The sequence below is a fragment of the Triturus cristatus genome, chromosome 7 (assembly GCF_964204655.1).
Source record: "Triturus cristatus chromosome 7, aTriCri1.1, whole genome shotgun sequence".
Classification (NCBI taxonomy): Eukaryota; Metazoa; Chordata; class Amphibia; order Caudata; family Salamandridae; genus Triturus; species Triturus cristatus.
The window spans coordinates 944,002,231-944,015,901 of NC_140590.1; the positions used below are offsets into that span (position 1 = coordinate 944,002,231).

At 44.9% G+C, this 13,671-nt stretch overlaps 1 protein-coding gene across 4 annotated transcripts in view; it reads left to right on the plus strand.

The window, feature by feature from the left end:
* The window catches only part of CNOT6 (CCR4-NOT transcription complex subunit 6), a 355,968-nt gene that overhangs the window by 287,975 nt on the left and 54,322 nt on the right, over positions 1 to 13,671 (plus strand). For all 4 annotated transcript variants that reach the window (XM_085617934.1, XM_085617932.1, XM_085617935.1 and 1 more), the window contains exon 11: positions 8,151 to 8,353. In XM_085617934.1, coding sequence (XP_085474060.1) covers positions 8,151 to 8,353 — 203 coding nt within the window. The remainder of the gene's footprint in view (positions 1 to 8,150; positions 8,354 to 13,671) is intronic.

Below are 13,671 nucleotides of genomic sequence, written 5' to 3' on the forward strand. Positions count from 1 at the left end.
TGACACTTCCATGTTCAATGACTTGCAGAGTACACCTAAAACCTACCCATTTATCAGTCCCCTGCTTTCCTTGTTTCAGTTTTCCTGCACCCGGCCTTTACTTCTGCACTGAGATCTCCCTCTCTTGCTTTTCCACAGACTCTAAAGAGGAGGTAGGCATTCTTCTATCCATGTTGAAACCTGGCTTTCCCAATGAATCGTGCTGTGTCAGAATATTTCAAGGAACTTCTACTGCCAGTGTCTAGGAAATTGCGAATATTATCAATGCATTGTTCACAACTGGGCTTGTACCCAAAGTTTGGAAATCCAGTGTTAGCCCTCTGCCTTCAAAAGATGGTTTGGATGTTCCAAATGTTTATATCTCTGATCTCATGGTGCTATTACCCACTTTGGAAAAAATCGACAAAGCAAATAATGTCTGAACAACATACCGACCATCTTGAGAAATCCAATGCTCTGGACACTCCTCTGAGTTTCTGTCCAAGTAGATAGATGGAATCTGTCATGGCTCTGGTACTTAATGAGTTGCTTCATTAATATTGTTTGATACGATGTGGCTTAGCGAGTGATCCTACTAGCTCTTGAATTTGACACAATCGTCCACTGTATCATCATTGAAAGGTTTGAGGATGTGGATCTCTCTAAAACCACATCAATCTGATTTTAGATTTTTTTTTTTTTCCGGCCATTTTTAGTTTTTCCCCTCTTTCATTGTAGTTGCCAGGTCGTCTGCTGTGGCACCTCACCAGATTTTTCTCTTCCCCCCCCCCCCCCCCTCCTATGGGTTTCTTTGTTCATTTAAGCTTTGTCTTATTAGATTTTTTAAAAATGTATTTAATACTTGTGCTCAATCATGTTGGAGGATGGTGATGAAGTTAAAATTTTGCCCCCCCCTGGAAACATTTCTGCGGACGCCCATGATAACATCCCAGCTGGCAGTTCTTCAATGATATTCAAGATGAGGCTGTCTACCATCACCTATGCTGCAAGCATTGCGTGTAGTAACCCTGAAAGAGGGGCGGGATGTCTCAGGCTGTAAAGCCTACCAGCACATCTTACTCTTGAACGTGAATGCCAAGTTATTAACCAAAGTTAACTACATAGAACAGAATCCTTCCTAAGCATCAAATTCAAGTGGGGTTTATCAGGCCAAGGCAAGGAAAAAACATTACACATAGGATTGATCCCTGACTGAAAAGGGACGATTTAGATTTGGCCCTTTAGATGAATGGTGTTAAAAAAAAAGGCATTTGATTGTTTACAAGGATTTGACAGTCCCTGGACGATGCCAGTATGTGGACACATTTCCAATACTTTAACCCCTTCGGTGCTCATGACTGAACGGTTCCGTCATGAGCGTCGGTTGAGCTGTGCTCATGACTGAACCGTTCCGTCATGACCACGCCCGCGCAAGAAACGGTCAGCGCTCAGCGGGAATCGGCGCCGCATCGAAGGGGTTCAGCTGTTTGAGTTTTGTGCCTCTATTTTTAGATACTGAAGGGAAATAAAACGTTGAGAATACAGGGTTGAAAATTATTTTGGAGACTCTGGATTATCAAATCTGTATAGCAGATGGGTAATTGAGCTAGGGTTGTCAACTGAATATTTCTGTCTTTGATTACAACACACTTGGAGACCAATACATTTAAAGAGAAAGGAAATGCAGAGAACTCTTTGAAATTGTTGATCTGGGTATAGATAATGTTTGGTTCGAGGCATATGAGCTGCAGATCACACACTAGCATAGTAGATCGCCATCTGGTGTTGGGCTCGGATGCTTGCACCTTGTTGTTGTCTTGGAAGAAGTCTTTATAGTCACAAGATAGGTGACTCCTCCCTTGGACGATAGTGCGCATGGGCATCGACTCCTGTTCGTAATCTCAATTTCCAACTTTTTCGAAGCGCAAAACTTCCAAAACATCATCGAATTCACTTTCATCTTCGACCCAACTTCATCGGCTCGATTCCGGTCGTCGACGCGTGCCGCTGGGCCTATCCACACCGTAAGGCCTAAAGGTCATTGAAAGGACGTTATTCAAAAAATGCCCCCTGTGTGGAGCAAAGTTCCCGCACAGTGACCATCACAAGGTCTGCAATCTGTGCCTATCACCTGTACACAACGAGTCCAGCTGTCCAGCCTGCGCATCCTTTCGATTGAAGAAGACTATTCGAGATCAAAGGGCTTGACGACACATCATGATGCAGAGACCAGCTCCGGAACCAGAGGACATCTTTGATGAAGGCCCGATGTCCTGGAAGAAGATCTCAATCGTGTCAGAGGCAGAAGACTCAGACAACCCCATCACTCCTGGGCAACGAGTGAGTACTACTGCCCCTACCCCAACCCCTCCAAAACCGAAGGCACTGGTCAAGACTTTGCCTGTTGGCCCCAGTCGAGACTAAAAACATCCTTCAGAAACCCCGCCTCCAGGTTCAGCTCCGACAGAAAAGGGACAAGCCTTCCGGTAGCTCGGGACAGAGCAAACCTCATGTAATTGTCCCACCGGCGCCTTCGGCACCGAAACCAAAGTAACACTCTGCTCCGAAATCGGCTCAGACGCCTTCCACCTCCACAACGGCCCCAAAAACCCCGAGGCCTGTCGATAAACCGGCTTCGAACGTTTCCAAGCCTAAAGATCTGGCTTCGGCTCCGAAACCACCATCCTCGGCACCGAAACAGAAGCCTAAGGACCCTAATACGCCTCCTAAAGCCAAAGGCCATAAGGATCAACCGCAGCCTTGCCCGGAACTGAAAAAATCGGCACCGAAAGCGGTTCCCCAGGAACAAGAACGTTTTCACCCAGATCCTATCGATCCAAGGCAAAAAAAGATTTATATAAACCCAAAAACAGGACATGTCACGGCTGTGCCATGTAAAAAGAGGAAACTGGACACCACCTGAACCAGTTCCTGCACAGGAGGACTCTGCCACATCACCTATACCTCCTTCTCCTATACTACCTTCTAACCCACCTCCTCTGCCTACACCTCCCTTACCTCTAACTTCTCCTCCAGATACACCACCTTCAGATGATGATGATGATGACGACCTGGGGGGGGGGGGGGGAGGGGGGGGTGATCCGAGTGACCCGTTCACGAATCCAGATACCTCACCACTAGATGATTCGGCATATCCTATCCCAACAGATCTACCAGACCTCCCAGACCCACAGCCATATCCCTCAAAACTATCTCCCCCAGATGATCACCTTGGGTTTGGACAGTTGTTAAATAAGGCTGCACTTTATCATGGTGTCACAATGCACTCAGATGCACCAGAGGAAGACTTCGTCTTAGATACATTTGAACAATCCCAAAAGTCAGTGCAAGTCTTTCCAATGATCAAAGGAGTCATTAAGCATGCCCCAGAAGTATTTAAAGATCCTGTATGTGCCAGGATTCTTAACCCTAGAATAGATAAAAAAAATATAGGCCTGCCCCTGAAGATCCTATTTACATCAAAGGACAGTCGCCTTTGGATTCTCTAGTCGTTTCCAATGCTAGAAAGCACGCCAGCTCCCAGACCTCCGGGGATGCGCCACCCCCAGATAAGGAATCCAAATTGCTGGAAGCTTCTGGCAAAAGGGTAGTGGCACAGGCAGCCAATCACTGGCGTATTGCCAACACACAAGCACTGCTGGCACGATATGACAGGGCACATTATGACCAGCTAGAAAACCTATTGTAGCATAAGCTTGAGCAGTATAAAACCCAGGCAAATGACCTTATCCAAGAAGGCAAGCTAATTTCAAATGCGTCAATTAAATGTGCACTTGACGCAGCAGACACTGCCTCTGGATCAATCAACACCAGTGTGCTCCTTAGACAACATGCCTGGCTACGCATTTCGGGCTTTAAGCAGGAGGTCCAGACTACCATACTCAGTCAGCCGTTCAACCAAGAGCAGCTTTTTGGCCCGGCTGTGGACACTGCACTTGGAAAAATGAAAAAGAACACCGAGACTGCGAAGTCCATGGTAACGTTACAGTCTCCACAAACACGTGGCTCCTTTCATCGCTCCTTCTATAGAGGAGCCTCCAAAAACATGGGCGCAGACACCTCCTCTTCATTTAAAGCCACTAAACAAACATCCCCTAGTAGAGGATATTTTAGAGGCGGATACAGAGGGAAACAACAATAAAGGAAGAGGTCGAGGTAATAACACTCGCACCTCCCCCGCCACAAAACAGTGACTTTCCTCCGCTCCCCCCAGATCATTCCACTCCGGTCGGGGGCAGATTAACACAGTTCCTACCTGTCTGGAATTCCATCACAACAGACAGGTGGGTAAGACAAATTATCCAGTATGGTTACTGCCTGGAGCTGACAACTACCCCACCACACATACCACCCAAACAGCGTCCAATGTCCGCAGACCATCTTGCACTCCTCAAACAAGAGGTTCTCTCACTGCTTCAAAAGCACGCAATACAACCAGTTCCCTTAGAGCATCAAGGAACAGGGGTCTACTCACTGTATTTCCTAATACCCAAAAAGGATGGGACTCTGAGACCAATACTCGACCTCAGACCCCTAAATCTGTATATACACTCAGATCATTTCCATATGATCACTCTTCAACAAGTGCTCCCGCTGCTGCAACAAGGCGATTTCCTTGCCACACTAGATCTTAAGGACGCCTACTTCCACATTCCCATACATCCTGCTCACAGGAAGTACCTAAGGTTTGTAGTGGACGGACAACACTACCAGTTCAGAGTCCTTCCATTCGGAGTGACCACCGCACCCAGAGTATTCACAAAATGTCTTGCGGTAGTAGCAGCACATCTCAGAAGACAACAAATTCATGTATTCCCATATCTAGACGACTGGCTAATAAAAGCCAAGTCATTCCAACAATGTGTTCTACACACTCACCAAACTATCCAAATGTTACACAACTTGGGGTTCACGATCTACTACAACAAGTCGCATCTCCAGCTCTCTCATATACACCAATATCTAGGAGCCACAATAAACCCCTCCACAGCGCTAGCATATCCCAGTCCAGCCAGGATAGCCAGTATACAAACTCCTATCACAAAATTTCAAGACCCAACACTCTCTTCCAGCCAGAGTGTTCATGCAACTCATAGGCATGGTGGCATCTTGCATCTTCATTGTGCCTTATGCGAGACTCCAAATGCGTCTCTTACAGGAATGTCTAGCACGTCCGTGGAACCAGGCTCAAGGACAACTTACAGGTCCAAAGGGCAGCCGTTCCTCGAGCCTCTTCCACAGATAGTGCTGATGACAGACGCATCACTCACAGGATGGGGAGCCCATCTCCTCGGACACACAACTCTGGGCAAATGGACCACTCCATAAAAAGTGCTCCATATTAATCACCTAGAACTGCTGGCAGTATTCCTAGCACTAAAATCCTTCCAACTACATGTACAGAACAAGGCTGTCCTCATCCAGACGGACAACATGACAGCCATGTATTGCATACAAAAACAAGGAGGCACACATTCTCTGCAGCTGCCCCAGCTCCCACAGAACATTTGGAGATGGGCCATTCCTCAGAACATATAGCTACTTGCAGAACACCTTCCAGGAGTTCACAATCAGATTGCGGATCTGTTAAGTCGACAAATACAACAGATTCACGAGTGGGAACTACATCCCCAAGTTCTATTACCCTTTTTCCAAATGTGGGGCCAACCAGACATAGATCTGTTCGCCACACACGAAAACGCAAAATGCCCAAACTTCGCCGCCAGGTTTCCACATCCGCAGTCGAAAGGCAATGCGATATGGATGAACTGGTCAGGCAGATTTGCGTACGCTTTTCTGACACTCCCACTGATTCCACTAGTGGTATGCAAGCTCAGGCAACAATCTCTCAAACTGATCCTCATAGCTCCCACATGGGCATGCCAACCGTGGTACACAACACTATTGGAACTCTCACTAGTTCCACACCTTAAAAACTACGCGTCTCCCCTTCCTTAATAACCCAGAACCATGGAGAGATCAGACATCCAGATCAACTGAATCTGGCGATCTGGCTCCTGAAGTCCTAGAGTTCGGTTACCTTAACCTTCCACCGGACTGCATGAACATTATCAAAGAAGCCAGAAGACCTACTACTAGATCTTGCTATGCTGCAAAATGGAAAAGATTTGCCATTTACTGCACTAACAGTCATATACACCCACTGTATGCCTCCATCCAGGACATCATTTGCTACTTACTACATTTGCAAAGATGTAACTTAGCATACTCCTCCATACGTCTGTATCTAGCAGCACTTGCAGCTTACTTACAAAACCGACAACACTTGTCACTTTTTAGAGTACCTGCAATCAAAGCCTTCTTGGAAGGACTTAAAAGAATTATTCCTCCCAGATTACCACCCTCTCCGGTGTGGAATCTAAACATTGTTCTTACTAGGCTCATGGCACCCATTTGAACCTCTACATAAATGCGAACTGCAGTTCCTTACATGGAAAGTAGCTTTCCTTATTGTAATCACATCTCTCAGAAGAGTAAGTGAGATCCAGGCTTTATCCATACAAGAACCATTCTTACAATTACATCGTAACAAAGTGGTTCTCAGGACAAATCCAAAACTCCTTCCAAAAGTCATATCTCCTTTTCATCTTAACCAGTCAGTGGAGTTACCAGTGTTCTTTCCAAACCCTGACTCCGTAGCAGAGAGGGCTCTTCACACCTTAGATGTTAAAAGAGCCCTTCTTTTTAGTACATTGACGGAACTAAATCTTTTCGTAAAACAATTGTTTGTAGCTTTCTCTCCACCACATAAGGGTAACCCCATCTCCAAATCTGGGATTGCAAGGTGGATAGATAAATGTATCCAAATATGCTACCAAAAAGCTAAACGCACATTAACAGTGCCCCCTAGAGCGCATTCCACATGCAAACTAGGGGCGTCCATGGTATTCTTAGGGAACATTCCCTTAGAAGATATTTGTAAGGCAGCCACATGGTCTACAACACACACCTTCACTAAACACTATTGTGTTGACGCGAACGCAAAGCAACAAGCTTCTGTGGGCCAAGCTGTCCTTAAAACTCTATTTTAAACTACTGCAACCGATACAGGTGACCACCGCTAGGGGAGATACTGGTGTATAGTCTATGCTAGTGTGTGAGCTGCAGCTCATATGCCTCGAACGGGAAATGCTACTTACCAGTATGCATCTGTTCTTGGCATGTAGAGCTGCAGATCCACACACACCCACCCACCTCACCCACCCACCTCCCCGGAACCTGGATCTGTTCCAGTTCTATCTTACTTAGATATACACACATGAACATCTCTTTTCTTCTACTAACTCCATCATTTCCCATCATGGCGAAAAACAATCAAAGGATGGAGTTGATGTCCATGCACACTATCGTCCAAGGGAGGAGTCACCTATCTCGTGACTACAAAGACCTCTTCCAAGACAACAAGGTGCAAGCATCCGAGCCCAACACCAGATGGCGATCTACTATGCTAGTGTGTGGATCTGCAGCTCTACATGCCAAGAACAGATGCATACTGGTAAGTAGCATTTCCCTTTCCTTACTTCGTATAGGTTTGTTAAAACTCAGTAAACAAGTGGTTTAAAAAATGAAGAATAGGAAAGAATTCAATGTGCAGCTTCCTTTTTATAATAGTACTTGCATGAATGCCCTTAAACATATCCGTATTTGCTTCTAACTGGTCATGCTGTTTTTGTTTTTTTATAGTAAGTGTTCTTTATTGAACTATCTATCGGTAGGGAAATTCATTCATCTTCAGTATGTCTTGCAATAATAGTAAAGTTTGAGTTAAAAAGGTATTAAAAACAAAAAAATATTAAAAATCATTAATTGGTTAAAATGCTTCCAAAGATCCACTTGTTCCTGGAATAGTGATCTAATACTTTAAAATAATTGGTTTTCTACTTTCTGTAGAAAGACTTGTTCAGTGTCAAATGGAATATGGACCTTCGTTTTGTAAATGTGAGGTGTTGGCACAGTCAGCAAATTACTTTTCAGCACATTTTTGCCTAAGGAGTCTTATTTATCATCTTGTATCTTCATCCAGAGAAGTAGTTCTCTGTAAAGTGAATGAAGAGTGGATAATGTTGATGTAGGAAGCACAGAAACTGAATGAACCTATGTTCATTGAGAATTTGTTTTCTTTCATGCAGGTGTTGTTGAGTACTTGAGCACTGGAGGAGTTGAAACAAACCACAAAGATTTTAAGGAGCTGAGATACAATGAAAGTCTTACAAACTTCAACTGTAATGGGAAAAATGTAACAACTAATGGAAGAATCACACATGGATTTAATCTGAAAAGTGCTTATGAGAATGGCCTGATGCCTTACACAAATTATACCTTTGATTTTAAGGTAAGAGCTTCTATATACGTGAGCGTCTACATTAAGCAAAATATAGGCAAGAGACCTGCCATCGACTTTCACCTTGTGCCAATGAAGATTTGCTTTTGTTGGGCATTAGCAGAGGAACAGAGCGAGACTTGGGGATGTTTGGTGTAGTTTCTACTTTCTTTCAGGTTCGGTTGAAGATTCTGTTTCTCCAGTGGCAGAAAGACATTATGTTCTAGATTGCTGCTTTGTTCATTTGAAACTGGTGCTGAGCTATCTTTTGTATTTTGCTTTCAAAAGGTCTCGTACTTATGCAGCTTGGAAATAATGTTTGTAGCACTGCTTGTCTAATGGTAGTTTCCTATAAAAGAAAGGTCTGCTAGTTAAATAGTTTGTGCTGTTCCTCTATACACTTATTATCTCAAGTTCAAAAGTAAGTTTATTGAAGAAATTTAAGATAAAGGTACATAATATAGTCAGACATTGGATAATTACAAAAATTAAGTTAGAACATAGGAAACAATTATAAGGTGTAGATATTAGACTGGCATGGCTTGAAGGATGATATAATAAAAAAAAACAAATTGAGGGTTAAATTGGTGTATACCACGAGATAATACATGTCATACAGAAAATACATTAATTATGAACAGGTTGATATATAGTTAACATGTGGCAAGTCAAGGAGGTTGAGAAACGTATTGTTGAATAGGAGTTAGGGACAAGGAGTGCTTGGCGCTAGCATCTATGAAAGATGTGACCGGTGACCATAAAATTAAACGTTTCGAGACCATATGAATAGGTTGTACAAAGGCTGTATCTAGTCTGTGGTTATAACAGATGGCATACTACCAAGCTTGATAAGATAATTTGGGGAAATCTTTCCAATTTTTGGTTATTTGCTGGAAATCAACTGCCAACAAAAGGTCTGTAATCTTTGTATTGGAATTGCAGTTAACCCAAGCTGGAGATAAACTCCCTAGAAATAAATGTGTGTTGGAGAAAGGGATTCTGGGACCAAAGATTGAGTTAATTTGAGACCAAACGCTCTTCCAGAATTTATGAACATGCGAGCATGTGAAAAGTAAGTAGTTTAAATCAGCAAATCGGGAGGAGCACGTCCAGCAAGTATCAGGAATGGCAGTATGATAGCAGAAATCTGTTCTACATTTTTTTAAAAGAGTGTTTGCGTGGTTTTTGCTGCTCTAGAGGATTTCCTGATTTAGTCCATATCTTATTCCATAAGGATGTAGACCAACACACCTATAAATCCTGTTCGCAGGAGAGCTCTACTTTATGTTTTTCTCGAACGTTGTGCGAGGAGCACAACAATGTATAGATTAACAGAGGTCTTGGGATGGGTGCGAAGATCATGTAGCCCATTCACAGGAGAAAAGATGTTGGTGTTGGGGGTTAGAAGTTGGGCGTAAGCAGTCTGTAGAGTTTGCTGCAGAAGTTTGTATTTAGAGTGACAGGTAGTGTGCTTCATGCGGCTTTGGTGGCGAGCATTCAGAAGCATTGGAACATGGGGCTGTCGGAACCCCCGACCGCGGCGGGTTGTCAGTATGTCGTAATGGCAGCAGGGACGGCCAAAGCCATAACCTGCTTATACCGCAGATTATCGACGGAGGGTTTGCAACCACTGGCCGCCCTGCGAGAAAAGTGGGAAAGGGACCTCGGGAAAACGATCCCGGAAACCACATGGTCTACGCTAGTGCGGAGGGCCTGGAAGGGGACTCGGAATGCACGATTCCAGCTCGTTCAGTTTTTCACATTACATAGGGCGTATATAACGCCGGCCATGCCCTCGATGTGGGGGTGAGGGGGTAGATTTTCGCCACATGTTTTGGGCCTGTCCACAGTTAGGCGATTATTGGGCGGAGGTAGTGGATTGCCTGAATCAGGTGACAGACCGCTCTCTCACTCCAGAGATGGGGACATGCTTGTTACTATGGTTTCCCCACACCCGCCGCACGAAGGTCACTAGTAGGTTCTATGATCTGGGGCTGATATTAGCTAAGAGAGAATTGACCCTGCACTGGAAATCCAGGGGGGGCCTAACTATGGGCGGTGGAGGGCAGCGCTAGTGAGATGGGCGGGAGCGGAGGGTACGCTCCGGGTGCAGATGGCTCTGAGGGGTGACGATGAGAAAGCGTTAGCGACAGCAAGGGCATGGGAAGCGTTGGTAGTGAAGCTCCAGGGGCTGATGTCGAGGAAGAAGGGAGCGCATCGGATCGGCATAAGGCGAGGGGACCTGGGGATTGAGTTAGGAAGGGGATGAGGGTGGCCCCCAGACAAATGCCAGAGGCCTGGCCACGAGGGACGATTTGCTTCCGTAGAGAGGAGGTGAGCAACTGCAACTGAACTCCAAGGTCGGGGGGCACATCAAGGGTGAAATGGGGGACAGGGGTGCACTGACATGGGGGTGGGAGGGGGGGGACGAGTTGGGATTGGGGATTGGGAGGGGGGCTGCTCTTACGGCACGAGGGAACCCATGATGTAATGAACAGTTGTTGTTGATTTGGAAACTAATAAAAAATGTTTCAAAAAAAAAAAAAAAAAATAGAGTGACAGGTAGTGGGCAGATTGAAGAGCCAGGTAGCTTGCGGAAAAGGCATGACCTCATCTTGTACAAAAAGCTGATGCACCCAAATTAAACCCTCTTGTCTCCAGGACTTCCAGTACAAAGGCTTACCAGGTATCAGTAATATCTTGTTATGCTATAGTGTGGAACCAAGAAAAAAATCTACATTTGTAAAGAGTGTCAAGGCATTAGCATCTAGTTTTTTGAAAGTGTATTTAAGTATAGGGGTAGATATAGATTGAGGTTTGCAGGTGAAAGATAAATATTCTTGAAATGATTAAGGCTTGAGAGAAGAAAGTTCAAGTTTCACCCACAAAGGACAATCCAAAAGTGACTCAGAGAGCCATCTTGAAGATTGGCGGAGTAATAACGATTTTTGGTAGGACAGAAAATCAGGAAAGTTGATGCCACCCTCTGATTTCGGTCTTGACAATTTTGATGACCTGCAAGATTTCCTGTTCCAAAGAAATGAAGATAATACAGAGTTTATCTTATTATCAAATTTTGAAGGCAAGGGCACTGGAATATTGGATATTGTATAGAGTACAATGGAGGTTATCATCATCTTTATAGTGTCCAAATGACCCCACCAAGATCAGTATAAGCAATGCCACTTAGCAGTCAATGTGGAGATTCTTTGTATGCATTTATCTATACATGAAAGTGTTGCTGGGATGGAAGGGGTGAAATGTAAACCTAAATATTTTATATGATCAGGGTTCCAATCAAAGTTGGAAGCAACAGAATCCTCTTTGAAAGTATATTTAGTTAAAGGCATTATTTCACATTTAAAGTGTTTAGAAAAAGATGGGGCCATTCAACTCTATCAAACGCTTTTTCCACGTCTAAGGCTATAGCTGCCATTGATTGAGGTAGAACTGCGGTTTTGGATAATATGTCAAAAAATAGTCTGGCGTTATCTGTGATGAGACAACCTTTAACAAAACCAGATTGTTCTGCACCTAGTAATTGGGGTAAGTGGAGTTCCAAATGCATGGGCAAAGCCTTAGAGAAAATGTTATAATCAATACTTAGTAGCGAAATGGGTCTATAATTCTTGCAATATCGTAAATCCTTCCCTTCCTTAGGAATAAGGCAAATTAGGGCATCTGCAAAAGAACCAGAGGATTGGTTTTGCATCTTGGGCAGGAGTAACTGTGCGAAATGCAAAAGAAAACTCAACAGTGAAGCCGTCTGACTGGGATTCCATTTTCTATTGTGCTTCCACCTGAGAAAGTTTCATACTTTGCAATTCTGTCAAAATCTGGTGTAATAGAGCCTGAGACGTAGCCTCAGATGCTCCCGGCGATTCCAGCTATTTAGATTGATCCGGCCCTGGGCTAGAGGAAACCACAGATGAGATTTCACCTGTAGCTTCGAGGGCAGTAGTGAATAAAGAAGCACCTGGGAGTCTGACTGCTGAATCCTCCCCTGAGACACCTGCCTCGTAATTGTCATGGATGTCTAAAATAAGGCCTTACAATGATGTTGTAGGGTTAGCTGCTTTTGGGTGAATGCTTGTGCCAATACCAGCAAATAATGGTTAACTCCCTTGTTGCATTGCTCCCGAGGGCGGTTTTGTTAAAGGTGTTGCATCTGGTAGTGAGGCACTAGCTTCTAGCCCCGGGGGGAGAGGGGGAGGGGGGGTTGATCTGGCTTGGAGCACATGAAGTGTTATATGTAGAGTCAAGGGAACCTTTGGCAGATGTAAAATTCCAAGGTGCGGCCAGCTTACGAGCCTCTTGCTCCCTAGATTTTTGCGAAGGGCAGATTTTCTGTATGAGAGACAGCCTTAGATCTCCTGTTTAATAACCTGGAATCCATCTCCTTCTCTTTAACAGAAGAGATCCTATTGCGATTCTTTGCCGCCCGTGTAACATTGGCTACTAGTCGGGGTTTGACAGTACTGACCTGGGAGTCTTTTCTTGGCTTTTATAGAACAGTAAGCGAGAACAGCCTAAGTGCCTAAGAGGAGAGACGCAAGCTGCACCCAAACCTATATGGGCCGCCTCCTCGACCACCCAAATTCCCCCACCCCCAAAACCCCCTGGCCAGCTAGAAGAAAAAACAGGAAGACCAAGGGCCCTAGCGATGAAGAAAAGCAATCGGCTCACATACCTGGAGAGCCTGGCAACGCCTCACACGCTTCTAATGTGATGAAATTGCCATAGGAGAGGATTTGCCAAGTGAGGGCGGGTGAGGCACAGCAGTGATGGAAAAAGGCAGCTTTTCGTTGGTCAGAAAAGTAATTTGCCTCAGCCTCCTGTCGTTCTGGCTGCAGAGTTCACAGTAACACCTCTAGAATCAAAACCACTGTCCGCCTTGGAATCTCCTGGGAAAAGAAAGTCATACCGCCAACCACATCCCTGAGCCGCATTCAGTCTAGTGTTAACAGGGCAGAACCCATAAACTGCTCTGGAAGTTTTCTGCTCCAGAGAGAAAAAACGGTTAGCAAGACTTCGTCAAAGCCCTCTGCCCGGCCATGAGATTATGAGCTGCAACAAAGTAGCACCAGTCATCCATCAGCCGTCGGCTCCTGGTAGACGTGGAAACCCAGCACCAAAAAGGGAGGAATCTCCTCCGCTTTTCTTTTCCCACCCGGAATTGAAGAAATGTTTGAGCCCCTCTCCCAGGGACTGAATTCAGAGTGCTGCAACAATGTAACAGCGACCGCGAATCAGCCACGCGTCGTCTTCCGCGCTTCGGGGAAAGACACAAGCCTGCTCCTCCTCTCTAGACTATCGAGAGAGAGAGAGAA